We start from the raw sequence: 27,757 nt of genomic DNA on the forward strand, positions 1-27,757 counted from the left end.
ATGATTCTAACTGCTGCTAGTGAAACGATGCTCTATAAACTGCATATTCCTTTTTCAAACCCATTTATACTTTTTCTCTCAGCAGCGTTCTGCAGCAATAGATACCCTCTTTTGTTTATTTTAAATGGCTTGATAACTTAGTTGTATATTTCCTTGATTTTATGTCAGGAAAAACACTGGGTAGTCATTCTCTATCCACCTTCTCCATACTGCTCATTATGTTATGGGTGCTAATTGCCTATCAGCTTACAAAAGGAGAAGAAAAAGGAAGGGAAAAGATTCTGAGTTCAAGAAGAACGTGTGCAACAGGAACAAGGGAAGGATGCAAGTCCAGGGTGGAGAGTTCTGTGCCTTGCCGCATTTGGATGGGGCAGGAAGAGAGTGATTTTGATAAATAATGCTGTCGTTTTTACAATTTATTTTTTAGCACCTACCAGTATCCCTGCAGCAGAGGTTGAAGTCTGCATGACATTCCTCCCGTTCCCAGTAGTTCACAACATGGCTCCCTTGGGCCGTCTCCTGGTGTATTACGTCAGGGAGAATGGAGAAGGGGTTACGGACAGCCTGCAGTTCACTGTGAAGTCCTCCTTTGAAAATCAGGTATTGGCAATGTAGCTAGTGGAGAGGAGGGGGTGGCGTCTTGTTACTCTTTGTAGTTTTGTCTGCTGATTATGAGTCAAGATAATGGGATTTAATGTTACATTCCTAGGTTGCAGTGGCTCTCTCAGCAAATGAGACCAGACCTGGTGATGTTGTGAACATCAAGGTCAGAGCTGCAAAATCAAGCTGCGTCTGCATTGCCACTGTGGATAAGAGTGTCTACTTGCTGAAGACAGGTTTTCAGCTGACAACCAGTCAGGTACAAGGAAGCTTAAGGCACTGATGTCTCTTTCTTAATACTGCTGTCTGCACTTTACCTTTAATAAGTAGCCTTTATACCTAAGCACAGCAGTCTCTTCCCTTTCCCTGCAGGTTTTTCAAGAGCTTGCAGAATATGATGTATCTGATGCTTTTGGAGCTCCAAAGGAAGAAGGGCACTTCTGGTGGCCAGGCATGTCCTCACGTAGACGCCGTAGATCTTCTGTCTTTCCCTGGCATTGGGACATCACCAAGGATGCTCGCTTCGCGTTTACAGTAGGAAGAATCAGCCTCACTTCTCTATGGAGTGTCTTTTTTACTTTCATGTTTGCAGGATAATTTTCAGCTCCATAGGCCATTGTTTTTTTTTCACGTCAGAGCTGTTTCTCCAGGGAGTAGGCTGAAAAGTAATTTCCGAGAACAGAGTACTCTGTTCCAGCAAAGATATTGGAGAAACGTGCTTTGATTTTGGCCAATCTTGATGAGAGGGCCAGATATCCTCTTGGGTGAAGGAATTCATGCTGATGCTCTGGAGAATCAGACAGGGGACCAGAAGGTTCCTCCAGGCATGGGTGAGCGTGCAGATCTCTTCTGCAGTTACTTTTACAGGGAAAGATGGTGGAACATGAGACTTTTCCTTTGGGAAAGGGATTTCCCTTTTAGCCTATCCTTTGGAAATCCTTTAAAGTTCTTTCCTGCGCCAGTTCTGCCAGCTTCTGTGGCCATCTGTGTGAAAGATCGGTAATATTTTCTTTGTATCCTTCATCAGGTTACCCTGATCCTCTGTCTCTTTGTTCTTTGTCCTTTCTGCAATTTAGCTAAATTGTTCTATTGTGTTGTCTTAAACCCCATAGGCTTCTACATATTCTCCCAATGCCTCAATCTCTTAATCATAAACTCTAAATCCTCATTACTATCCAGTGCTGCAGGAGTCACTGCTTCTTCTCTCCCTGTGATCTGTTGGGGGTTTTTGTTCTGATGCTTTTTTTTCTTACTGAGAGGCGTAAACTCTCAGGAAAAGATACATATGTTAATAGCTGGTAAGTGTGCGTTGCTGTATACCTGATTTGTAATAATTGGATGTGTATATAAAGAGAACAAAGCTCATACTCCCTTTGGTGTCTGAGAACTGCTGTCTCTTATGAATAAGTGCATTTAGGGGACAGAGCTGGCAGACAGCTTTCTTATGAATTCTGTATTTTTACTGTGAAGCTGTGTGGACAGTTTCCATTTTGCTTGGCATTCCTGGTAGTGCAGAATTGGTGATGTCTGATGTGAGAGCTGCCTGCTAACTGCAGCAGAACACACTGGAAACTTTTAGAAAGGGTAAAAAGCTGTAATGTAATATTCTAGGGGAAAAATATGTGTAATAATTTTTCACCTGTAGCTGCCTGACAGTTACACATGCCCAGTGATGTTAGATATTGGTTTAAATGCATTTTCCAAGCAAACAAGAGCTTTCTCGTAAAACCTCTGCACATAAAGTGCCTACATATTTTCACATTAAGTCATTTTTATATGAATTTTTAAAAAATCCTCAAGTTTCAATTGAAATTTACCTCATAAATGTTGGAATGGGGTTGGGGGATTCTATTCAGAAAAGTTTTTATTGGTACATGTTTAATTCTTCTTTTTTTTTTTCTTGCTGGTTTTTGTTTTGTGGTTTTCATTTTTATTGTCTAGGAAACTGGCTTGGTTGTCATGACTGATATAGTCAGCTTAAACCACAGACAGAATGGAGGCATGTACACGGATGAAGCTGTCCCAGCTTTTCAGCCGCATACTGGGACGTTGGTGGCTACAATGCATTCTAAAATAGCACCAAGGTAACATTTTTGTTGTAATGCATATTGTCTATGATACTCTTAGCTATCTTTTTTCTGTATTCTCAGCTGTTTCCCACCTCCAGGCCCCCAGGAAATTGCTTGGTTTAGACAAGGTGGTGGTAGGGAAATTCTCTTCCGTTGTCTTGATAGACCTAACAAAAATTATAACTAACACTACTTCATTAAATTTAAATTAATTCTAGAAAAATGCAAAGTAATATTCTTCAAAAGGATCATTTGAAACTCTTTGCATATCTCAGTTTTCTATCAATTAGTTGCTTCTTCTCAATATTTGCAAGCTAGCCCTTGTTTTGCAGAGTTGCTCATTGCTCATTATTTTGACCATTCAGCTGGTGGTCAAAATAAATAAAATGAGGGACTGCAGGAAGAAGAAGTTGTGAAGTACTATGACTAATGCTGCAAACTGAGGGTGTGCCTTCCTTTTGTATTCTGAACCACCTGGTGGCCTCTCTTAGCAGAGTAAGGTTTGGATGTTAGTTAAGAAAAAGAATGAAGCATCACAGGTGTAGAAAAATGGAACAAATTATGAAAATATTAGATATCAAGACAATTCCAAGGAAGAAACAGAGGGGAATATAAAGTAGTGATTGTAGTAACTGCTATTAGTAAGGCCATATCATGATATCATGGGAAGTCACATGCTCTGTGTGCTCCCCTTGATTTAATTTGGTGAAAGATTTTCATAAAATTTCATAGAACTTTTATTTTTTTAGATTATATAATCTTAAAAGCTAGTATAAATAATCTTATTTATACTATATTTATACATACTATTTTTTTTAGGTTCTTATTTATATCTTGATGTGTGTGTGCACAATGGGATCATTTGGAAAAACTATGTAATTTGTGTTCTAAATGATACACCTATTCACTTTTATATGGTTCTATGCTAGCTAGAGTTTTGGTTGATCATGTGAGATGCATTCAGGTGATAACACTGATTTATCAGTTACTGTTAAAAGCATCTTATTAAAAGAATTCATTGCCAAGGACTTATTTCTTGTTCTAGCAGAGCAGAGAAGAGAAAAAGAACCTTCTTTCCCGAAACATGGATTTGGCACTGCCTCAATGTCAGGTACTGACAGGGAATTCCCTTAATTATATCCAGAGGGTTGTATCCTCTTCAGCTGCAAAAAACAAAGCTATTTAAAACCTCCTGGAGTTACACTGGCATTCTCTGATATATTGTTGTTGTTGTTGCTTTTCTTCAATAATCTTTCTCTGTAGCATTTCATCTGGTCTTGAAATATATTCACTTACTTCAAGTTGAACCTGTCAGTTGTTACTACATTGCAACCCATGTGTAATTCACCATGGCGTCACAAGCAGAGGAGTATCTTCAGGGAAAAAAAAGAGCAATGGTTTGATTCAATGCATTTCTAGGTTTTACTTGCTTATGGAAAGGGTGTATCAATAAGTTGTTGAAGAGCGAGTGAGGATATAGGTTTGAAGTGATTAGCTACTCTGAGGAACTACCTGTTGCATAAACTTGCCTCACAATAAATGCAGGTCAGACTGCTCTTGCAATAAAAAGGCACTGTAAGATATAAAGTGGTGATGCACTTCTAGGTCTATGCTAAAATCTTTATATGAACCAAAATTCTATGTACCATTTAAGAGAGCAAAGGGTAATGGAAAATCTCGCTAGACTTCACAGTCAAGAGGCAAGACCCAGGCCCTCAGAAGTGCCAGTTTCCCTTTACAGTGGGGGATGAGTTGGGTCTGGATTTGTGTTTGGACCCTAGGGTAATCCAGAAATGTCAACATCAGCGAGTGCTAGTGTTTTTCTTACTTTCCACCTCTATTCTAGCATTAATTGCTGTGTATCTTTAGTGGGAAAATGATGGCAGGGTAATATGTGTGAGGAGATGGAGGCAGAATAGCTGCTTCTGTAAATGCTGGTATAGCCTAACCATGCACTGGTGAGTATTCTATATTGATCGCTTTTTAAATTGCACAGAGCCCTTCTTTCTCTAACATCTGATGCAAGAGAATCTCCCCCAAAGCTTAATTTACTGCCCAATAAATCATGGTTTCCACCTGGTACAACTGGAACTCAAAAAATGAATAAACAGATAACTAGTATCTCCCAGAAACAGCACATCTAGGATAATTTGAAGCAATTATTAAAAGGCTTCTCCAGGTTTGCAAGTAAACTTCATTCTCAATAAATGATTATAAATTAAATTTGACAGAAACTTGCAGCAAGTGTATTCAAATCTGTTCAATTGAGCATGAAATATGCTTTGTAGAAATACACAAAGAATTCCAGAAGTGCCCGTTTGGGCCTCAGCAAGCTGGGGCAGTTAATTATAAGTGGGAGAGTGTGGAATAAAAAGTTGCAGATTGCATTTTCTCCACTTCATTTCATTAGAAACAACTGAGTTGAGCATTCCTTGATTTCCACTCTCTTGAACAGGAAGAATTTTTTTTTTCTTCTACCATTTATAATTATAATATACAATCCTCAAAAAAAGAAACAAAAGCCTAATGTCAACTTCCCAAACCAATTCTAAAAATTCCTAGAGCCTGGCCGGAGGGTTTAATGGCTGGAAATGTGTGTGTACTTTGGCCCCCCGCCCAGAAGAGTAAGTGCCCTCATGTGTGAAAATAATGTTAATGCTGGTTATGGGCTGAAATCCCAGTGGAAAGAACATCAGCTGCAACAAATTGTCCAGTTAAACAGACTGGAATACTGCCAGTTCTGGAGCTAGGACACCCTTCTGCTTACTCTTCAGGGCTGAAGTTTATTGCAGGTACCTAACTCCAGTTAGGATGAAGACCTAAATTAAGAAACTAGCGTGCTTAAAAGAAGTGCATTTCCCAGGCTCTCCACTCTGTAGTTTTTGCTGGGGAACCACATTCATTGGCCAGAGTGCTTGGAGACTGACTGAACCTAACATGCCTATTCAAAGGCATAGTGATCAATAGTTTTTTATCAAACTATTTGGTTTAATCCTTTTCATACTGTAATATAAATACACAGATCAGTACATGATACGTGTGTCCTGGTTTCGGCTGGGATAGAGTTAATTTTCTTCCTAGTAGCTGGTATAGTGCTCATTGAAAATTACAAACAGTTGATTTAAACGTTGAAAGTAAAGATACATCTTTGGTGCCTAAAATATGAATAACCTTCAGTTGAAAATTAGTGAAAGCACAATTCTTCAGTTTGTCCTGGCTATGAATCGGGAGGTATTGCAGCATTGAAAGACAGTGTGCTATGCTGTTGACTTGCAGAGCTTATTCTGAAGATCTTGCTTTCTCATTTTCCATGCCAACTAAGATGCATGTTGCTCTCAAAAGATTACAGAGCTAGCAGCATGTGTATCAAGCTCTGGGGAATAAATAAGAACTTGAGAGAAAACAACCTTAGGGTGTACTCATAACTGCACCAATCATCCTGCCAGTTGAGCCATGAAATAGCTTTTGTTCTTCCTTTAGAGGAAATGTTTTCTGTTCCAGGCAAGGCCAAAGCTTCTTTGCAGGAGGGAAATAGCAAAGTCTGCAGAACAAAATTGAATTTCTATTATTATGAAGCATGGAAGAGGATACCAGGTTTATGATATCCTGTTGTGGTATGCACAGTAAAGCTAAATACTCAGAATAGAAATTTGATTTTTAATAATTAGTTTCAATCCTCATTGGAAGAAAATGGTGCTTTTGGAAATTTTCTGAGTCAGGCATTCCAAAAACCAACCAACCAAAATGTTTCTGAATCAAAATACGCTCCCCTGGACAAGCAGTTGCTGAACTTGGTTCCTGGAAAATTTCTCATTTGCCTTTATGTTCAAGCAGAGTCTGCAATGTGGCAATGTATACAAGGACAATGGGTTCCAACAAAAATTACTTTTATTTCACTAGCTGTTAAATAAATTATTGCTGAACTGTTTTTATCCAGGACCTCAGCCTAGGATTCTTTCTTTTCTTTTCTTTTTTTTTTTTTTTGGCTTAGTGCAGACATTTGCCTTTAAGAAAAATGACTCTCTATAATGAGGCCGCAAATGCCTCATTTCCAGTAAGAATTTGTATGTTAGACTGTGTTTTGCAGAAGCAACTACTTGCTGTTCCGCTTCTTATAAATGTGCATAGGTCTCAAAAAACCTGATAGAAAACATCGGGCTTTTTATAAGCTGTTGTTCAAAGCAGTCACTGATGCTATGTTGTAAGTTTGGATCTGGAGGGCATTCCCCAAAATGTTTGGCTCTGTGTGCTTTAGCTTCATTCAAAAGCATTTCATTATTCTGATCAACCCATGTTATTCCCTGTTCTCTTTGGTAGTAATATATCGGGAGAAGCACAGCTGCACGTGGAAGTGCCAGACTCCATCACTACATGGATAACTGAAGCTGTGGGTCTGTCTGAAGAGAAGGGCTTGGGCATTGCCAGTCAAACAGAACTGAAGACATTTAAACCTTTCTTCATTGATTTCACCTTGCCATACCATGTCATCCGGGGAGAGCAGACCAAAATCCCATTGACTGTCTACAATTACTTAGCTGTCTGTGTAGAGGTAACAGCCCTCTGTATCCCCATTGCTAAGTCACTAAATTATGTTTTATCATCAAAATTTCCTAAGTGATCTACAAGTTACGGTAGATAAGGCATAGGGATAATGTAGTGATAAGCTCAGCATAAATGCTTTGAACAAGATAAAAATACTGCTTTTCAATATGAATAGATCTCATTGCTTTATTTACTTTTAGCTTGAAACAACTGTAGTAGTCTGAAGTGTCTTGCAACACTTCAGAAATACAAATATTGAAAAATGCAGGGAAGACAATTAGAAGCTTATGCTGAACCACAGAGAAGAATTTCCTTTACTTTCAGCAGCTTTCTGATTATAGTTTATTTTGAAAGAACTTTTTTTTTCAAGAAATTCTGTCTCCCTAGATGTTTTCTTCTCAAACTCCTTATCTGTCTAGCTCCAGCAGTATCATTCTGAGCTACTTGTAGAATTGCTGAGCTGAAGGTAATGCTGTCAGTCAAATATATTGCTAGACGGTTTGAAGAATGAACAATCCGTGCATACTATGATTTTATTAAGCATTTTGTGATTTTCAGATTTTTCATATATATCAGTTGGTTTTGCAGCTGAAATTTGCAATAAATGGCATTCAAAAATTTTCACAGGTCCATGTGAAGATTTCTGTTCCAAAAGGCATAAAGTTTGTTGGGCATCCTGGGAAACACCATCTGACAAGAAAGAAGTGCGTTGCCCCTGGGGAAGCTAAACCCACCTCTATCGTTTTGTCCTTCAATGAGCTTGGACTGAGCAACATCACTGGTAGTATAGAAATAAAAATAGCTTGCTGCTTTAAGGAGTTTTACAAGTGTTTCTTTTTATTCCTGTTTCAGAAGAAAATTCTTATTTCCCTAGTATCCCAAAGTGGAATCATTCATTCCACTTTTTGCCAATTTAGCTTTTCAACCTCATTTGTTTCTTAGAAACAGATTCTATAGCTGTAATGCACTGAAGAATCTGTATGAGCAAACTTCAGGAGATTCCCTAGACATCAACAGTTTTCCTGTTGTGTGATATGTGATCATGTAAGATTTGGACCTGTTACATCTCCCTGAAGAGGTCGGTGGAAATTTTTAAATGAGTAAATAACAACGAATTCTGTATGTCTTTCAAGCCAATAATCACAGTAAAAATTGTGCAACACTGGAAACTAGGAAGGAGTTTCTGTGTTGCCCCGTGACTGTCCAAATATTGTCCAGTTTTAGATGTGACCGTTCAAAACGGAATAAAGGTAATACAAGAGAGCTATAATTACAAAGCACTTGATGTATTGTTCATCAACTGTATCTAATTAGTTTAGATCTTCACTTGAACTCCTAAAGATCTTCCTGTCTCAAAATCCCTGCTTCTTTTCCCTTCTGTTTCTCAGCAAAAGCTTTTGCTTATGGTGGAACTAATTGCTGTCAGGATGGGATGCAGACCTTAAAGAATGGCAAGCACTCAGACGACAATTATATGGACAAAAGGACTCCAGTGGGAGTGGATTATGTTCGCAGTAGTGTTATTATTGAGGTAAGAAAATATGAATTTGTAATAATTCAGAAAAAAAAATTATAAATGCTTGGGCAAATCATTAAAGTTTTTAGGTAGTTAATCAAATGTGAATAGGTTTATAAGAATCTTCAAGTTGATTCATGGTATGTTTACATGATTGGAAATAATCAATTTTAGTGGTACGTGTACAGAAAGAGCCCATTTGATTCTGAGTTCATGCTGGTGAATCTTCAATACTGTTCAGAAGAAAAAGGGATAGAAATTTTATCGGATAAGCTTGCTCTGTTGATCTGAGAAATATGCTGTGATGTGAGATTCACTGGTAGTGGTTAGCATATCTCTAGCTAATAGAATACAGTGTAATAACTTTTCTGTAAAGAATATAAAACACTGTACAGCAGCAGAATATTATTTCTGTATTTTGTAAGTAAAACTGAATACCTGTTACTGCTAATCCAAGCACTGTATTTTTATATATGGATTTCTGTCTTTATATAGCCAGAGGGACTGTCCAGAGAATACACCTATAGTGTGTTCTTCTGCCCAAATGGTAAGTTTATGATTCAAATGAGATATTAAGTTTGTTTGATTTAGTTATAAATAGAAACATGTGGCTTCATCTCATGGAAAAAAAAAATAATAAAAAAAAAATCTTTGTTTCCATTTCTCTATGATTGATGAGTTATGGTGTGTAAGAGGAACTTTTGAATAAAGAGTCTTTCTTACCTGGCTGGCTAATTATGAATTTGCTCTAACTGCCCAAGTGATTTCTGGAAATGGCAATTAAATTCCTTTACTTTATGAAACAGTTTAAGTATTCAGCACTGTGGACAGTAACTATGACTGTACTATATTTTCAGCTGGTGTTTTAAAATTCAGTTCTGGAATCAGTATGTCCTTTCTGCCTGAGATTTGGATAGCTCAAAGTTGGCTCCAGTAGCTAAACAGAGATGCTTTTGACCACTAGATTAAGACTGAAAAATCACTTACAGACTTCATAAGAAATGCAGCTGAGCAGTTTCAACTGAAGGATCTTCTATATTGGAAAGGGGTATAAATAAAAGATGGGAAGAATCATCCACATATACTTTTATAGTTTGTTTAAGAGAAGCTGGAAGAAAGAACATGTACTTAGGAAAGGTCTGTTTGTTTAAATTTTAGAAGTTAGCTATGGGTTATTTTTGAAGTATGTGAGCTAAGCTCTAATTCTTACAACATTCCATTATTTTTCTGACTAGAGAAAATACATATTTCTACACCTAACAAATATGAGTACCAATACATGCAGAAACCTGCCCAGATGACACACTTTGACATTGCTGTGAAAGCACACAATGATGCTCACCTGGCTTTGTCCTCTGGTCCACATGACATGGCAGAGATGACTGAGATTGTTATTGGTGGACATCAAAACACTAAAACATGGATTTCCATAAGCAAAATGGGTGAGCCGGTGGCCAGCAGGGACACAGCTGGTATCCTCTCCTGGGATGAATTCCGCAGCTTCTGGATCAGCTGGAAAAATGGAATTATCCAGGTAGTGAATTTATCTATGTAATGGTCTGGAAGTCTCTTGCTTTCTTAAATAGAGTTTGAGCACATGTACGGCAGATTTTCATTAGGCTTGTTGTAGAAGGCGAAAGCTTTGTTCCTGTTGTTTTTTCTATATTAATTCTTGATCAGGCTGTTTTAATTAGAATATATCTGCTTGCCACATTATGTTCTCAGGACCTGAGTCTTTGATGTTTTTAGTGCTAAGTGTGCTGAAAGCCTTGGAGGTCAAGCTGTGGAATTCTCATTAAACTTCCTTGGCTTGTTCTGTGGGTGGGAAAGAGAAAGGTACTGGTCCATCTACAATGTTCTCTGATGCACACGTAAGTTACTGGTTCTAAGGACACATGGCAGACTGACTTCGTATGTGTGGGTTCTTGGAACTGCCTGTTTTTTTTGTTCCTTTCAGGTTGGCCATGGTACTCGGATGCTAAATGAGTCTATTATTGTGGAGTGGACAGTCCCCAAACAGCTTGAGGTGAAGTACATTGGCTTTTCCACAGGCTGGGGGTCAATGGGAGAGTTTAAAATTTGGAGAAAAGAAGAGACTGATGAAAATCACAATGAAGCATTTACTCTTGGAGTTCCCCACAACATAATTCCAGGATCAGAAAGAGCTACGGCTTCAATAATAGGTATCGATTATGAGGAGGTATCACTAGGTACCAGTTGTCAAATATGAAGAGATACTCCAGCTGTTACTTGCTTCTGACCAGTGTTTGAGTAACACAGACCAGACAAGATAGTCACAGGCAGTTACAAAGATATATGCTGCTTAATTCTGGGACAAATAATTACAATTTTTTTTGTCACTTGTTTGAACCCTGTTTGAGTTGACAGTGACTTAAAGTTGATACCACCCAAGGGCTTAGCAGAGGCACTGTCTGTTAGAATTCATAGTATTCATTTCATAATCATCATAATCACAAATTATGCTGTGTTCTAAACTAGTAGTCTAAATTGGGGAGTCATGGATAATCAAACCCTAAAATGTGATATTTCTATATTCCAGCAAGAACTTGAAGGGCTAAGACTTAACATTTGAAGGGCTTCCAACTTATGATACAGTTTGTTTAAGCTGACTGTGTGGCTAGTAGAAATTAGTATAGTCAGGTGGGTTTTAATCATAGGACATCAAAAGGAAGTAAAGCTTAATTCCTTGATACTGAACATATCGCCTCTTTTTCTAACAGGAGATGTGATGGGTCCTACATTGAACAACTTGGACAATCTTCTGCGATTACCATTTGGATGTGGGGAGCAGAACATGATCCATTTTGCTCCTAATGTTTTTGTCCTGAAGTATCTCCAGAAAACCAAACAACTCAGTCATGAGGTGGAGAGTGAAGCTACTGATTACCTTGTTCAAGGTAACTCATTACAGTTACAATTTATGGAAGGAGAAAAGGCTTGAAAGTTAGAAGAGAATTTTACTAGTTTCACATTGTACTTTCTAATCAAGAGTATCCCAAGTGATGAGGATTCTTCATTTCTCGTAGGATAATCTCACAGGTTAACAGATTTTGGTGGAAAGATGTTTTCCCTTGATATGTAGCCTGTGTTTCCCTTCAGTAACTCCTTGTTTACATGCTTATTGGTTTATATTTTTTTATCCTTTTTTTTCTCTTTAGGCAGCTTATTTCTATGTTTAAACACTTCAGAAAGTCAAGGAAAATTAAATTTAGTAAAAATCTGTATATTTCGGTTTTTTGCCTTGTTCATAAATTCTCTTTCCAGTCCATTAGTCACTACATTGCTCTTCTCTGAACTTTCTCTTTTTTAACAGTATTTTCTTAGTAACAGTATACCCAAAATCAAAAGTTAGTATCCAAAGTATTTAACCTAGAGCCATATAACGAAGGCTTTTATCTGTCCTTTCAATGTCCTGTCCTATCTCACTACACAGCTCAAAGCAATCTATCTTTTTATGCACTGTTTTTCTCAGCGTTTGTTTGGGAAGAGCCACATGCAAAATAGTTTATAACTAAATACAATTCTCAGGACAAGTAAGAATTCAGAGATCATTAAAAACAAGAATGACCCAAAGGGACAAAGCTGTCTTGTGTATGAGTCAGACAATAGTCATGTCATGAAATCAGAGGTGACAGGATTAGGTGGTTCTCCTCTGAAAATATAAATATAAAACGTAACATGTAATATATTTCTTGTATTCAGCAGCAAAAGCCTACTGCTGCTTCCTTTGCCTGGCTACAGTCACTTCACTTGTAATTTTTTTGTGCAGCAAGGCAGAGGGAATTTTTAATAGTCCGGGTCAGTGTTTCCTTTGCAATATCATTTGCTTTTGTTTCTCTTTATGAATCTGCAAACCTTCCAGGTTTTTGGCTCCAAACCCTGCCTGCTAATTAACCCTCACAGAAGAAATCCTCAAGAGTTTTAAGCTTTTCTGTGTTTATTGGAGCCCTGCCAAGTATAAGGTTTAGATGGGAAAGTCTGTTTGCTCACTTTTGTGACTTACCAAGCCAGAAAACTTTTTTCATCGCTTAGTCATAGAAAGTGCTGATACCCAACAATTCCCATGTATTCCCTAATCTTTAGAAGTGGCCTGAGCTAAACTGGTCGGTAATTTTTCTACTTTCCCACAATGCAGTTCTACAAAAGCAGGTGAACAGGTGAAAACTAGAAAGGTGAACCCCTCCAGTGAGACCAAGCATCCAGAGGAGTGTTTAGAAAACAGAAGATTTCAGAAGAGCAAGACAGACATAAAGTCTGTACCACTATCAACCTAGCAAGCAAAGAAGAATAAATGTAAGAGCAATGAAGCATAAGTCAACTCAAAATGAACACTTGAATAAAAGAACAGAGAAAGTTATAAGACTGATATAAAAATAAGAGTACTTAATTTTTCCATCTAACACACTGGAAATGAACGCTTAGGAACAATTTAAGGAGGAAGTGCTCAGTAGTGAATTGTATCTGAGGCCTATGTAGAAGAAAAGCAATCTAATTTAATGTAACATCTATTGTTTGGAAGGAAAAAAAAATACTGTACTTATGCTTTCTGCCATGTACTTGTATATATCCCACAACCCCCAGACAAAGATATTTTTACTACAAGAGCATCATTAATCTCTAGGGCTTTGTTCTTCCCGTTTTTCAAACCATTCTATCTGCATTCCCTATAAGCATCGGAAGGCTATAGAGCAACAGGAAAAAGTCTAGGAGTTATGGGCAGCCCTTACTCAGGGATTGTGGAGCTGCCTGTATCTGGAGAGGTCAACAAAGAAAATTCGCCTCCAGAAATGAAAAAGTAATCCATTCACATAAAAATGTCATGCAGTGTGGAATAAAATGTCTATTCATGTATCAGAGAATTAAGCAGGCACTAAATGTCTTTGACATGGTCTTCTTGCAGGTTTGACATATCTCCATATCAGAAACCCGTTCTGAAGGATTTGATCCCAATGGGCATTTGAAAGCTTTATCAAAGTGTGTATTCTTTATTCCTCAATATAGAGGCTTAGAGTGCGTTATTTGGATGGGCAGTTCACGGTTATAAGACAACCAGGTTTGAGAAGCAAATTCTTTTCCTAATGGGAAGAGCATTTTGACCATCTTTATTTTCAGTCTCAAGAGACATTCCAGTAGAGAGTTCATATCTTCAGCATTCAACTTGTTAACAATTGTTGTCTAAAACAAGCCTTATAAGACAGCCCTAGTAGCTAGGAAGTGTTCATATACATTAAAGTCACAGCTGTTATTGTAATGTTACATTAAGTTGTCCCAGGCAACAACTTTGGAGAAAAGTCTGAATCCAGTTGTATCATTAAAGGAAAAAAATTTTCATCTGCCTGATGCTTTCAGTAAAATGGAAGGAGAATGGCTGTATGCTTAAGTAAAAATCTTTCTTTTAATACTTCATTTTTCAGAGGGGTATCAAATTTTTGACATTTCTACTGGCCAAAATGCAGGAGTTGTAGTCTTACAGATGTTAGCCTGAATGGATTTCTGAATAAGCTACAGCGTACGTACACAGAGCTGGCTCTATCACTCACAGCAAAATAAGAGGTTGCCTCGGGCAGCAGAATCCCTTACACTAGTGCCAGATGGTCTGAGTCTTCATTCACTTTACATACTTGTTTTTCTCTGTGTGAGGATTTTGGACTCCCCCAATTCTTTTGTGACTTCCAGGCTACCAGCGCCAGCTGACCTACAAGAGACAAGATGGTTCATACAGTGCTTTTGGCGAGAGGGATTCCTCGGGGAGTATGTGGTGAGTTGCTATTTAAAACAGAGTTAGAAAATTCAGTGTTTGCTAAATGGGAAAAATACACAACTGGTAAGGAAAGAAGAGTAATTTTCCAGCTTCTATCATGGTATCGCACACAGTGGAGAATAGAAACAACACGCAATGACTATAGACTTACTGTTTCAATGCTGCTGAGTGTTCATAGTACACTAGTAGGTGTATTATAGTTGTTTCAAGTGTGTCCAGGCTTTAGGCACAGAAGCTATGGTTAAAGATCACATTTGGTCTACTGGAATTGGAGTAGCAATGTATGGGGCATTTAAGCACCTAATTCCACTAGGGAATGGAGCTTCACCTGAAGCACGTACAGAGAAACTTGCTGTCTCTAAAAGTGGCAGAAGCTTCTACCAGGGTAAAAAAAAAAAAACAAACACCAAAACCAAGCCAAAAAAACCCAGAGGAGTTTTTCCTCCCAAGTGCTTTATTTTATATCCACTCATGGGGATATAAATGGAATGGTATGGATTTATGCCCTGAGAATTGAAGTGCAGGACCTTTCAGAGTCGAACAATATGAGAACCAGAAATTATGAAACTGAGAAATCAGCTCATCTCACTAATGTCCCCCTTAGGACACCATGGCCTCTAAGGTTGTATGGTACATCACATTAGCGCATTAGTTGACTATAGTGTCTCAGATGTAGTAGATTCATGTCTTCATTCATTTGCTTGTGCTGTCATTTGGCTTCTCCATCTGCTCTGTATTTTGCTTTAAACTGAATTTTCTTCATGAACTCATCTGAGGGAAAGTACCACTTCTTTGATGCTGCTGCCTTGCTGTTTTTCGAAGATAGTAAACTTTTATCTCAGATCTGGCATCTCCCAGTCCCTAGATGTAAAATATGGTGACACAGAATTACTTAACACTTGAAAAATCCCCTGCCAGGCAGCATGCTTTCTACCCTCCCATTCCGCAGAGGCTTGTAAAATGAATGATTCAATCTCCCAAAGCTGGCCAGAGTTCGCACTTGTTCATGTCAGAGGTTTAGAATTCCAAAAACACTTCTGTTGCTTTCTTAAGTCTTAATTCTGTATAAAGTCTAACACAGCCTCGGACTTTAGCAATGGGTCTGGATTTCTTTATTTTTTTAGTTAAGACAGTAACAAAATTGGAAAATTTACTCTTGTCTTTTCTTTACAAATAATTCTGTATTTATAAGGATATTGATTCTTAATTTAAAAGCTTTAATAATTTGGGTAGCAGATGAGCACCTGTAAAAGGGAACTGAATTTCAGAGTGTGTCATAACTAAGACAAACATATCTTCCAGTTATACTTTTCAATTTAATTTAATTCAGTTTAATTGACTCTTAATCCTGCTTTTACCCAGAAGATTGGACAGTGTTCAGCTGCTTTTATGTACCACTGATTTTTTTTTAACAATATTTAGTGTTTCCCCAACAAGATTTTTAAAATTTGTTCTTTCTAAGAATGTTGTTTTCCCTTTACTGATACATTATTCTGAATTTGTTTTCTCAGTAAAGATGATAAATTCGTATTTACAGGCTAACAGCTTTTGTCCTCAAGTCCTTTGCACAGTCTCGTGGGTTTATCTTCATTGACCCGAAAGAACTAACAGCTGCCAAAGACTGGATCATCCAGCATCAGAAAGAAGATGGTTCTTTTCCTGCTATGGGCAGGATACTAAATAAGGACATTCAGGTAAAAACTATACAGACTCAAAATCATGCAATAGGTGCATTTTTAAAGTTGTTATCAGACCATGAAGTGATGCAGTTTCCTTATGCCTAATATGAATATCGCACTTGAAAGGCTAGAATAGCATAGGAAGAACCAGGAGAATTTCAGTAAAAAAAAGTCTATCAGAATGTATCTGTGTGCTGTCCCATGAGCATGGAAAGCAAGATGTCAAGTCTTGCAAAACACTTCAGAATCATGTCTTGGAGTATGAAGTTATGTGCATTGAGCGTGTTCTGAGGCTATTGCTAGGGAAGGAAGCTACAGTGTTGGGTTGGGTTCCTAAATTTCGTACTCCTTATGTGCAAAGGAAAAGAAGTTCTCTGACGCCACAGCTTCTCTTATAGTTATAACATATTCTTTGTCTTGCTTCAAGATTCTTTTTATCCAATGTCCTTTTCCCTAGTTCTCATCCAGTGGTTTGTGTTTGTTGCCCTCCAGGGTGGAATCCATGGTAAGATCTCCCTGACAGCTTATGTGGTTGCATCTCTTCTGGAAACAGGTGTAACTTCTGAGGTAAGAAAAACTTAGTTAAAATAGCTCTTGCATTCTACATATTCTAAAAATTCTCTCTATTTTTTTTTTTTTTAAACTTGATTTTACTGCTGTTCACTTTCAAAGGTTCTGTGCTCACTAGAATGATAGCATCCAGGTAACAGGGTCTGTTTGAAAGCCTTTGAGATTATTCTAAAGTGAGGAATCTATTCTGATGTTATTCAAGATGATCTCCCATCCTTCAACCATCAGCTCAAGGTTTATTCTACCAGAGTAAAACTCTTCCCTGCAAGCCCATCCCTGAAACTCTCCCAGAAATGGCTGCAAAAAATGTTTTCTGCCTTGTAATTTCAAGGGGTGATTGCAGCCTATGCAGATACAGGTAGCGTGCCTATATCTACTCAAAAAAACTTTAGCTAGTAGCTTAGTGCTAACAGCAGTTTAACTAAGGCCGCATAGGCTTCGGGGATCCAGAAAACTTTTGCGGTGTGCCTTTGCTACAGTGGCCAAAATGCTACTGCTATTAGATTACAGTATCTTTGGAGAGCTGCACTCCTGTAATGTGCTGGATTGAGGACTCTGGAGAAAAATGTTTCTCTTCTTTGTAATGAGACATAACAGGAACACTACAGAAAAAAGAATAGCGACATAGGAATGTGCAATTATGCTGCATAATTTTTGAAGTAGAAAAAAAAGTCACTTCCAGTACAACTGGCGTTTTAGAGATTCCTTCTTAAAACTCATGGTAAAAACAGTGCTCTCCTCCTCTGTTGCGTTTTTGCCTGCATGCAATTTCACTAGAATTGAGATGCTCAGATAACATCATGGTTAAACATTCCCACTAACTATGACTGGGAAAATGTCCACTTGCAGATGTGCTGAGCAAGTCATGAATACAGTTCTTTATTTGCTCTTCAACAGCCAAGGGAAAGAGTGGTGCTGGGCGAGTAGGTCTGTACAGGTAGAACTGGAAGATTAAAACAAGAGGTGTAGTGGATCTCGACTCAGACAAAAGGATTGCCCATTCAGGCAAAACCCAGTGAGTTTATGGAGACTTTGAAACAGCCAGTGCAAACAGCAGTATCTATTCAGAAACTCTCTGATAATCTCAGCACTTCTGATGGCATGCCTGTAGAGCTTGAAGAGTGAGACCATGCTGCCGCTGCAAGCAGATACTCCCTAGCCCCCGGTTCTTGTTGGAGTGGAAGGCCTTCAACCATATTAAAAATTTTAAAAAATAAATTATCAAATCCTCCAGTGCTCACAGAGTAACTTTCTGCCTCCCTCTCAGCAATGTCCCCTCTGTGAGAAGCGATGTGATGATCTCTCTGGGCTGCTGTGTGTCAAGACAGCCTTAGCATTTTTATTTGCTGGAAGTGCAGTTTATGTGGATCTAATGGTTTTCCTAGAGGAGATTTGCAAGTGTTACTAATGATCTTAGCTAGGAAATGAGGAAGGGGAAGGTTAGTGCCACAGGGAAATCAAAGGAAACCAAATTACATCAAGTCCAATTAAATTGTTTCTATAAATTATCAGAGCCACGTTCCTACATGGTGAGGTCATTGAGGGAGTTAATAAAACATGTTTGTTGGCTGCAGGGACCCCTGGGAACCTTGGCCTTTATTATCCTCTGGCGTCTGTTAGACGCTCCAGAGTGTCAGGAACACAATCAAACATACAGTAGAGAGCTCGCTTCTGCTCTGTTCATCTGCTGCCTTGCAGGGGCATGAAAGTTCTTCAGCTTTAGGGGGGAATAAATGTGTCTCCGTGTTAGTCTAGATCATTCTTGCTATGCTATTTGCTCCTTTTTTTGAATTTGTGATGTATGGCTTTTCTTAGGGAAAGGAAAGTGTTAGTGTCAGTCTGCAGAGAGCAAAATGAATCTTTCCTAGTTTGTTTTTTTTTTAATGGACACAAAGTAATGAGAAATACAGTGATTCTAACTTCTGAGATATAGGGGCTGGTAATATGTCTGGGCTCTTTCCCCTAAATATAGGAAGAAAGAACAGCTGTTGAGAAAGCAAAACACTTCTTAGAGTCCAACCTGTATTCAGCAGAAGACCCCTACACTACTGCCTTGATTGCATATGCCCTGACGCTGCTACACAGTCCCTCTGCTGCTGTGACGCTGCGGAAAATGAACAGCATGGCTATTACACAAGGTACGGTGCTCCTGGGTCCAATCCGGCAGGTCCCTGAACTGGCAATCCTCTTATAGGAACAAGCAAATAGCCCTTGCTACTTGAATGGTATATTTGAGTTACTGGAGAGAATAGAGCCTGTGAGATGAGGTCTTCCTCATGGCACAATTTGACTTTGTAAGGCAAGAGTTTTCCTGACTCTCTGTAGAGAGGGCTGAGTACCTTAGTTCCAGGCACGCAGCTGATGCTGAAGGAAGGCAAATGTACCAGAGGCTCTGTAGTGCCTTTCCTGTCAATATGACAGAGTTTGCCTTGTAACACATTCCCTGATGGTGTATTTTAATCCAAAATCCAAGAATTACCTAATTTGTCACGTTGAGCCATCTTTGTAATTGCAAAGGGAGCCTCTTGCCCAAGGGATGCTTGTCTAAAAGGCGGGACAGTGCAGTTCAGGGCATGAATCTGTTCTTTGAGTCAATGCAAAAGTAGAACTTGATTCTTCCCATTTACAGAGGCTTAGCTGCAGTCCTGCTGTAATAACATACATATTCCACTGTCCTATTTTTCTAGATGGGTTTACACACTGGAGCTTGACAGGAACTCTTGTTACTGATGAAGATACCTTCATGGGATTTAATGATGGTCTCTCTCAATCAGGTACTTACACTGCAAAGACAGAGATAAGGGAATGGGCTGCAACAGCAGGCCACAGACTGCATGTATTCTAGTGAATTGTTTATATAATACAAGGTATTCTGAAAATGGCAGTCAGTCAGGGCAGGGTCCAGGGGACATGAGAGCTCATAAAAGGCAGGTAACGTTATGCTGAAAGAGCTGGTTAAGAGCAAATGAGAGACAGAGCTAGATGTAGTCAAGACAGGACTATCTTTTCAGCCCCAGCTGTCTCACCATTTTTCACTCGAGTTTTATAAAGACAGTGAGTGATACAGAAGAGAGAGCCATCAGGGAGGAATCATTTGAAATGGAAATCTGAGAGAAGTCAAATACATTTAACTTTAGAGCTGTTTAGCTTTGTATTTTCAAATGGACTTAGGGATTGTATACCCAGCTTTTATTGGCAGTCACTGGCATTTCAGCTGACTTCCTAGACTTTAACTATCAAAGCCGCAACAGCAGTGAATGATGCTATAATTTTCAAGTCACTTAAAGCCATTGACTCTTCTAATATGATGTAGGTGCACCGATGTTCAGGAAGAATCTAACTGGGTATTGTATGAAAATCTCTAGGACAGGAATACAGTATGGGCAGCAGCAAAGTAGAACTGGAGTGGGAGAGAAATTACTGATGAGATACAATCAAGTAGAAAGAAGGTTATCTATTGTGTGAAGGAAAGAGCTTATGTTGGAAGCAGAGATATCTTTGGAAGGTGATGCATTGTGGGTGCAGACATCTTTTAACTTCATTTTTCTCTTCCTGTGTTTACTTCTACAGTCTCTTAACTTTTTTATTTTTCAGTTAATGGATATTCATAGAACTATCTCTAGACCTGCCCGGAATCTCACTTCTAGATGGTACTTTGATATTTTTTATTAAATTTTTTTCCCCCCTTCTCTTTCAGTTGTTTCTGCAGAAGTGGAAATGACATCTTATGCCCTTTTGACGTACACGCTCCTAGGAGATGTGGCCTCTGCGCTCCCAGTAGTAAAATGGCTTTCACAGCAGAGGAACGCACTTGGAGGATTCTCATCTACTCAGGTGGGCTACCTCCGAAAGAAGAAGTAGCTTCAATGCATGCATAATCAATTGTAGAAATCAATTGATTCAGGAATGGTCAATGCAGAGTTTCTGTCTAAAGTCTAGACAGAAAACTGTCTGTGCCCCAGTAAGAAGCAAAACCTTCCAATGCTCTTTACTGCTTCCTCTCGGACTGATAATTTGAAAGGAACCTAGACTTGACCTTACAGATGCCTTTGACAGCAAAAGTCAGAACAAAACCTGATATTTCTTTTGCTATCTGAATTAATAAGGAAGATTCTTCTACCAGAAGCTGATGACTGTACAGCGCAGTGCTTATTTATAAGTTTACTATGTTCCTGTATTCTTCACTATTCTGATCTCTCCTGCTTCTGATCCCTAGGACACATGTGTAGCCCTGCAGGCTCTGGCTGAATATGCTATCCTTTCTTATGTTGGAGGAGTCAACCTTACCATTTCCTTGGCTTCTACTAATCTAGACTACCAGGAGACATTTGAGCTTAACAAGATAAATAAAAAAGTCCTCCAGACTGCAGTGGTAGGTGGTTTTGTGTTTATGTAGCCAAATTTTTAAAGCAATCCATGTGAGCCTGGTTCTGAATGACAACTCAGATAAGTTCAGTAATGGTAAAAGCACAAGTTAAATACTGTGAGATCTTGGGGTTTTATGGCTGGGTTCTGATGTGAAGGAGGCAGCACTCAAAGTTAAAGGCATTTTTCACCATAAGTAATGCCTGATGCTTATGTTATGCTGCTGCTTGTTTCTACCACTGTTAAATGCAGGTGGCTGAAAAGAGTAAGCCATACTCACTTCACTTCTGCACTCTCCTTTATAACGGGAAAGATCTTTTGTACAGAATAAAGCTAAAATTGATATTCATTTCCATTCTGAGTGCCATGTCTTGTCTGTGTCTTAACTGTGGACTCTCCCCAGATCCCCAGTATTCCAACGGGGCTGTTTGTGAGTGCCAAAGGTGAAGGCTGCTGTCTGATGCAGGTAAAGTTGCCATGGGGCTGGAGAAGTTATGTGAGCAGGTGATCTCTAAACTCACAGTCTATTTGCTACTTTTTTAATCCGGTTTGCTGTGAGGAAGGAGTTACACTTTGAATTTTTCTTAAAGTAATTATATAACGTGGTGTTGCTTTAATTCATAGAAGTAAATGTGATTGTACTTGGTTGAATCTGCTCTGGTATAGCTTTACCTATATAAAACTGTGTTGCAAAGCCTCTATTGCCTCTGTGCCTGCCATTATCTCTCTCTGAAGAGATCCGGTGTTTATGCTGGTCTTTGGGGAACATTTGTAGATGTTATGGAACATTGGGGTCTAATAAACTGCCCTGATTTGTTTTGTTTCGTTTCCCCCCCTCCCTTCTGCTGCAGATTGATGTCACTTACAATGTACCTGATCCTATTGCCAAACCAGCTTTCCAGCTGCTGGTTAACCTGAAGGAGCCAAAGTCAGAGCAGCATCTTCAAGCTCCAAATCTCCTGCGGTCTGTCTCTCCAGATGAGAATCGCTCTGAAGCCTTGCACAGAGAGAGGGCACCGGTGGATGATGATGACCCAGCTTCAGACCAGGACCATCAGGAATACAAAGTCATACTGGAGACGTGCACTAGGTAGGAAATGTCAGTCTGCATCATGTCCTGCTTGTTTCTCAGAGACCATCTAGTTTGCTGATCAGCACATCTATACTGATACGTTCATTCATACAGGAAAAATACCAAATTCTTTCTTGCTGCACTGTCCGTATCTCAAACAGTGTAAGATAGAACACCTCACATGCAGAATGCAGAATTTCAACCATAATTGTGGGTTGTAGTACAGAGTTATTGCATGGACATTCATGACCATTGTCTGCTGGCAATAATAATTTTAGTGCTAAGTATATATTGAAGGTAGAGAAACAATAACAAAATTTACAAAGAGGGCAACACCTTGGGTTTTTATTATTAGGTTTCATTATTGCCTCTCCAAAACCTGAAGAAGACAAATTGAATGTCATTTCCTTGTATCAGGTGGAAAAGAAAAAGTTCTGAATTATTTTCTAGGTCTTCAGTAACAGGCTTTCCTTAAAAGCCTAAAAGAGCTAGGTAATTTCAACTGGTTAACTCATATCTTAAACATGTTGATAGTTTTATAAATATTATTGATTTGACTTTAATGTTTGAGTTGCTTATTCTTCACTTTTGGATACCAAAAACCTAACAGCAGATGCTTGTTGCCATGGTATGAATTTGGAACATACGGTAAAGGACACAATATATGCAGATATTTGTTAATAAGCTCCCTAAAGCTCATTGCTTACCTCCTTATTCTGCATAAAGAAATTTAAAATAATTTTTAAAAATGGCATGATACTAAAGCTCCAGAAGTTTCATTCCTAGCTCAAAGCACTTTGCAAAGACATTAGCAGTTCCATCTCATTTTACAGATTGGGAAACTTAAGATATTAAGAGAAAACAGCTTGCCTGTAGACAAACAGCAGCAAGAATAGTTTCTGACCTGTATTCAATCCACTTACACGTTTTGCTTAAGCACGTCAGTACTGTTGCAGTTATCAGGAGTTGCTGATCTCGTTATAAAATGTTTTGATTTTTAAGGAGGTGTTGGAAAGTTGGCCCAAAAGAGGGAAAGCCGCAACCAAAGTAAATAAGGAGGGCTTACAGCATCCTACTGTGTAACAGAAGAAAAACCATTCCCAAGAATTTCATAGCTATTCTGCGTATCTGTGACCAGGAGCATGGCAGGTGGTGGGGCTACAGCTTCACTGAACTGAAACAGCAGAAGTCAAGTGAACAGCTCAGATGTAATTCATGGAAATGGAAAACTTTCGCTCCCCTATCAGTTTGTGTCTCCTTCCTTCCTGCAGAGGCAAAGCCATTCAGTGACTCCAGGCAATTATGAGATCTTATCTCTGTCAGCACACTTGCCCCGTGCTCACGTGGCCATGTTGCTGGCAGATGCATTGCCTCTGGTTGCCACAAGCCTGTGAAATCCTGGGCCAGGCATTTTTCAGCCTAGTTGAATTCTTCCTCCCTCTAGTAACAACAGCCAGTGACGAGCAACTCAAACTCATCATCCGAAAGTTTGCTGGGATCGGTCTGGCTGTATATAACACAATACCACTTTCTCAACCTCTTCTCCTCTGCCCAGGCACTGCAGCTTGTGTTGGGGAGGTAAGCTTTTAAAGTCTTGTCAGTCCCTCGAAGATGCCTGTGACTAAGGAGGCTGCCCTGCATCAACACAACCTTTCTGTTGTTATTTCTGAAACTTCTGCCCTGGGAATTGCTGGAGCAAAGACAGAAACTTGAGAGGAAGTCTCGTCCAAGGAGATTGATTGCTTGGAAAGAAAACAAAAGCAAATGAAATCTTCCCTTTCCTCCCCTTCTTCCCATAATGATGCTCTTTTAACTCCTTCATCATCTTATTTAGGCAATGCGAATAGAGGAGTGCATCTAAGGATGACGATATATTTTGAGCTGGGGGTGTTCTTCAGAGTGTAATTGTTTTAAGTGTTGCCGTGCTCAGTGAAGTCCTTGGGGCACTTTCGAGGAGTTACGGAGAAAACAGTATGGGAAATAGAGGGCTATGATACAAAACAGAGAATGGGAAAAATGCAGGTAAAGGGATACTGCAGGATTTTTTAGGGAGCATGATACATGGACTTAAATCGGGATTAACAAGGCTTAATATCTCTGGGAGACTGTCAGCCCTGAGCTGTCTGACACAGAGCCAACTGGATCTGTCCACAGACCACCTCACGCTACTGTGGGCGTATGAGCTTCGGTGCGGCATTACATCCAGGCTGGCTCTGTGCAGAGCTTTAGCAGACTCGCACACCCGCCCTAGCTGTCGAGGTAGCCTTGCAGGAGCCAGTTCAGATCTGGCAAATTTGGTCCTGGAAGCTGCATACTGAGTTTTCTCAGTGCTGGGCATGAGCTAATAAGCCCTCTTGGGTCCAAGCTCATTGTCTTTGTGGTGCAACTAAACAGCAAACAGGTAAGCTGCCAAGGAGGGATAGTTTAGAGCTGACTGTATGTGAATGCAGAGAAAAGAGAGCCTTGTTCTGGAATTAGCAGGAGCTTCTTTGTTACAATGTCAACTCTTCTGCCATGCTGCAAGAAATTGAAATCTTTTGCAATGGCCCAAATAAACTTTCTCTCCACCCCTCCTTGTGTTTTTTTTATGCACACTTCAGCAGTAACGACTCTGAATTTCAGTGGTTTTTTTGCAGTCACCATTCATATTATAGAGGACGATATAGGCAGTGAATTCTTTGACACTAGTAACTAGAGAGCGAGGTTGCTGACTCATTAGCAAAGACGCTTTTCTCAATGTCAATTAGATGCTGGAGGGAAATCGCCATTTATGAAACCCCAGCGTTGAATGACTCTGCCTGGTATTGGGAAGTAACATTCCTGTTACACCACAATCCATTTACAGCCCTCTACTTAGGAGAGAACAGAAGTTTCTTCTACTCCAAGGGGTTATTCCCTTTTACCAAGTGCATTTTCTCAGTGATTAATTGAAAACTGAGGCAAGCAGCCCCACAGGAGACTACATCCTTCCTTCTGCTTTTCTGCCTCCATTTGCCTGGACATCTCCTACATGTCTGCCCTCTGTGGATTGTGCTTAATTTTTGTTGAGTAAAAGGAGAAAAGAGGATTTTGTAAAGCCAAGTAGGCTGTGGCTTTCAACAAGTCCTTCAAAGAAGAGTAGATCCTCTTAATTATTTTTCCTCTGACGTTTGTTTCAGTTGTTCTCCATCCTGAGTTGTCCATGTACCATTTGTTATCTTGGATCCTGTGTTTGTTTTCATTCTTTCTCTCTTTTTGTTCTCATGGGAAGATGGCTGCACTCTGGATCTTCTAACATGGCTGTCTTGGAAGTGCCATTGTTCTCAGGGTTTCGTGCAGATATTGAGAGCCTAGAGCAGGTAAGATGCTGTAATGAGAGTCCAAGGCATGATCTTGGGCCAGGACCTGGCTCTCTAATTGGCAGGGATTCCCGTTGGGGAGCAATAGGAAGCAAATGCCATTGGATGTTAGAGCACTGTCCAAAAAGACGCAATTAAAATTGGGGGGCAGGAGATTTCGCTTGTCAAAAAATATTTATCTGAAATGAGTACACAGATGTTCTGAACAAGATGAACAAATTTACCGAACATGGCCAAATGAAGGTTTATTGCTGAGCACAGTGCACAGTAATTAAACGAGACCCATTTGGAAATGCTGAAGTGAAAATGTGCTCTAACAGGAGCTGTTTATGGCTTCTTAGTGGGCTGTGTTATCTCCAACATCTGGATTCCATTTCTTTGGAGGCTCTGTGTCTTGGAATTTTTTGCCTCTTTTTTTTTTTTCCCCCCCCTCTCCTTCTGGGAGAACATCATGTTTATTGCAAGCCAAACTGAGGTGGACAGAATGTGCCTCTTACCCAGCCAGCCCTCTAGGGGAGATGAACTGTAATCTTTAGCTTTGCTTTATATTTTATGGAAGCATTACGGTGTATTCAATCGTGGTTTTTATGCTGCAAATAGAGTTTTTAAGGACTATGTAACTAAAGAGGTGTAAAATCCTTGCATCCTTGAGAACTGGTAAAGAGCTAAAAAGTATTTTGCTTCCAAAAGATCTTTTCTGTTAATAACTTTATCATCATTATACTGAGGGGGGGAGAGATTTGGGGAAGGAATTTTAAAGTAGAATTGTAGTGAAGACCAGGCAGTTTAATTTGACATCCTAATTCAAGGAAAAGTGCACATTGCTTTGTCGTCTCTAGGATTTCACTTGATTTGGCTAATTTATAATATAAACAGCATTGCATTTTCTTGGCGAAAATGAGACCAATGTGTTCCTCTTCAGGGGCTTACAATCCATGTCAAAATCTGCTGTCAGGTAGTCTCCTGGGCTGTCATTGAAGCCAGAGAAGCTTGTGTATTAGTCCCTGAGAAGAGAATTGCATCCTTTCAGTATTAGGGAGCTGTCCTGGAATACTTTTGTAGAGATGTGTGTTGATGAGCTATGAAATTATTCCTGTAAAGAGAAATATCAAAGTTATTTTATATCTGTTCACTAGCTGCATGTTGAGAATTCTGTTTTCAAATGCATGCATGTAAAATGTATTAATTTTTATTTGCCTGTTGACCTTTGAGTGTGATATTCTCTCTCACATGCAACAAATGGTGCAACAAACTGAATATGGCTATTCAGATGAGGCAAGACCACTGGTAGGAGGTCTCCAGTATCCCTGTGGTAAGAGAAAGGAGGAAAATTAGGTGAGGGGGCCTGTAGTGGGTTTGGTTACTATTTTATGTCCTCCTGCTGAAGGTGCTAGAGTGACAGTTGTTTGTACTGCTTTCAAGTAAGTTCTCTTTCACAGCAGTTTACGTAAATAATGGCAGAAAAAATATGGATGGAAAACTGGCGTAGGACCAGAGAACTCAAAATGGGACAGGAGAAGAACAACAGGATACCTTTATGGTGTTAAACCCATGGAACGTTTCATTAGCAGAGGAAAAGGAGGAGTAAAGGGAGGGAAAGAGTTGAAACAAAGAGTGCAAAGGGATTTTCGTTACAGAAGAAGAGAAAATTTGTTAAAGTAACAAATCCCTGTACTCCTTATTTTTCCTGAAACAAGCTAAGAAGAAATTACAGAAATGGGAGCTCCCATTGTCCAGGCTGTACTCAGTGAATATCTCCTTTACCGGTTTCAGCAGAGGACAGAGTTTCTAGGCTGAGAGTCCTGAGAAGGTCCCATAAGCCCATGTGTTAGAAGGGACTGCATAGGTTCTGTCACTTCAGTCCCTGAACTTTTTTTCCTTTTTGCCAAGGCAGCTGTGCTCTGGTATGAGGATTGTTTACATGGCTGGGCCAGAGAGGTATCCCAGATAAAAACTTGCAAACCAAACATGCTTATTTTGTATTTAGTTACTACTAAAAGGCTGCTACATGCAGCAATCTGCTCCTGTGCTGTGCTGATGGTTTTACACTAAGCTGTGTTCAGGGCATATTGTACATTTTCTAAGTAGAGGAAACACTGAAGACAATTGTGAATATATGATTAACTTTAGGATATACACTCTGCAAGGAAACTCTGATTCTGGTTCCCCGATGAACTAGCTGTATAATGTTCCAAAACACTTTTGTTTGCAGTACCTCTTATTC

General features: G+C 39.3%; 1 protein-coding gene across 1 annotated transcript in view; it reads left to right on the top strand.

The window, feature by feature from the left end:
• Positions 1 to 27,757, top strand: part of CPAMD8 (C3 and PZP like alpha-2-macroglobulin domain containing 8) — a 56,391-nt gene that overhangs the window by 15,038 nt on the left and 13,596 nt on the right. The window contains exons 16-37 of the mRNA XM_075175093.1: positions 428 to 600; positions 710 to 859; positions 973 to 1,134; positions 2,542 to 2,684; positions 3,715 to 3,780; positions 6,987 to 7,218; positions 7,839 to 7,992; positions 8,600 to 8,742; positions 9,223 to 9,274; positions 9,963 to 10,261; positions 10,685 to 10,910; positions 11,469 to 11,645; positions 14,425 to 14,506; positions 16,047 to 16,203; positions 16,681 to 16,755; positions 18,731 to 18,896; positions 19,446 to 19,532; positions 20,456 to 20,592; positions 20,975 to 21,130; positions 21,527 to 21,589; positions 21,975 to 22,213; positions 25,446 to 25,533. Coding sequence (XP_075031194.1) covers positions 428 to 600; positions 710 to 859; positions 973 to 1,134; positions 2,542 to 2,684; positions 3,715 to 3,780; positions 6,987 to 7,218; positions 7,839 to 7,992; positions 8,600 to 8,742; positions 9,223 to 9,274; positions 9,963 to 10,261; positions 10,685 to 10,910; positions 11,469 to 11,645; positions 14,425 to 14,506; positions 16,047 to 16,203; positions 16,681 to 16,755; positions 18,731 to 18,896; positions 19,446 to 19,532; positions 20,456 to 20,592; positions 20,975 to 21,130; positions 21,527 to 21,589; positions 21,975 to 22,213; positions 25,446 to 25,533 — 3,227 coding nt within the window. The remainder of the gene's footprint in view (positions 1 to 427; positions 601 to 709; positions 860 to 972; positions 1,135 to 2,541; positions 2,685 to 3,714; positions 3,781 to 6,986; positions 7,219 to 7,838; positions 7,993 to 8,599; positions 8,743 to 9,222; positions 9,275 to 9,962; positions 10,262 to 10,684; positions 10,911 to 11,468; positions 11,646 to 14,424; positions 14,507 to 16,046; positions 16,204 to 16,680; positions 16,756 to 18,730; positions 18,897 to 19,445; positions 19,533 to 20,455; positions 20,593 to 20,974; positions 21,131 to 21,526; positions 21,590 to 21,974; positions 22,214 to 25,445; positions 25,534 to 27,757) is intronic.

The sequence above is a fragment of the Calonectris borealis genome, chromosome 28 (genome assembly GCF_964195595.1).
Source record: "Calonectris borealis chromosome 28, bCalBor7.hap1.2, whole genome shotgun sequence".
Classification (NCBI taxonomy): Eukaryota; Metazoa; Chordata; class Aves; order Procellariiformes; family Procellariidae; genus Calonectris; species Calonectris borealis.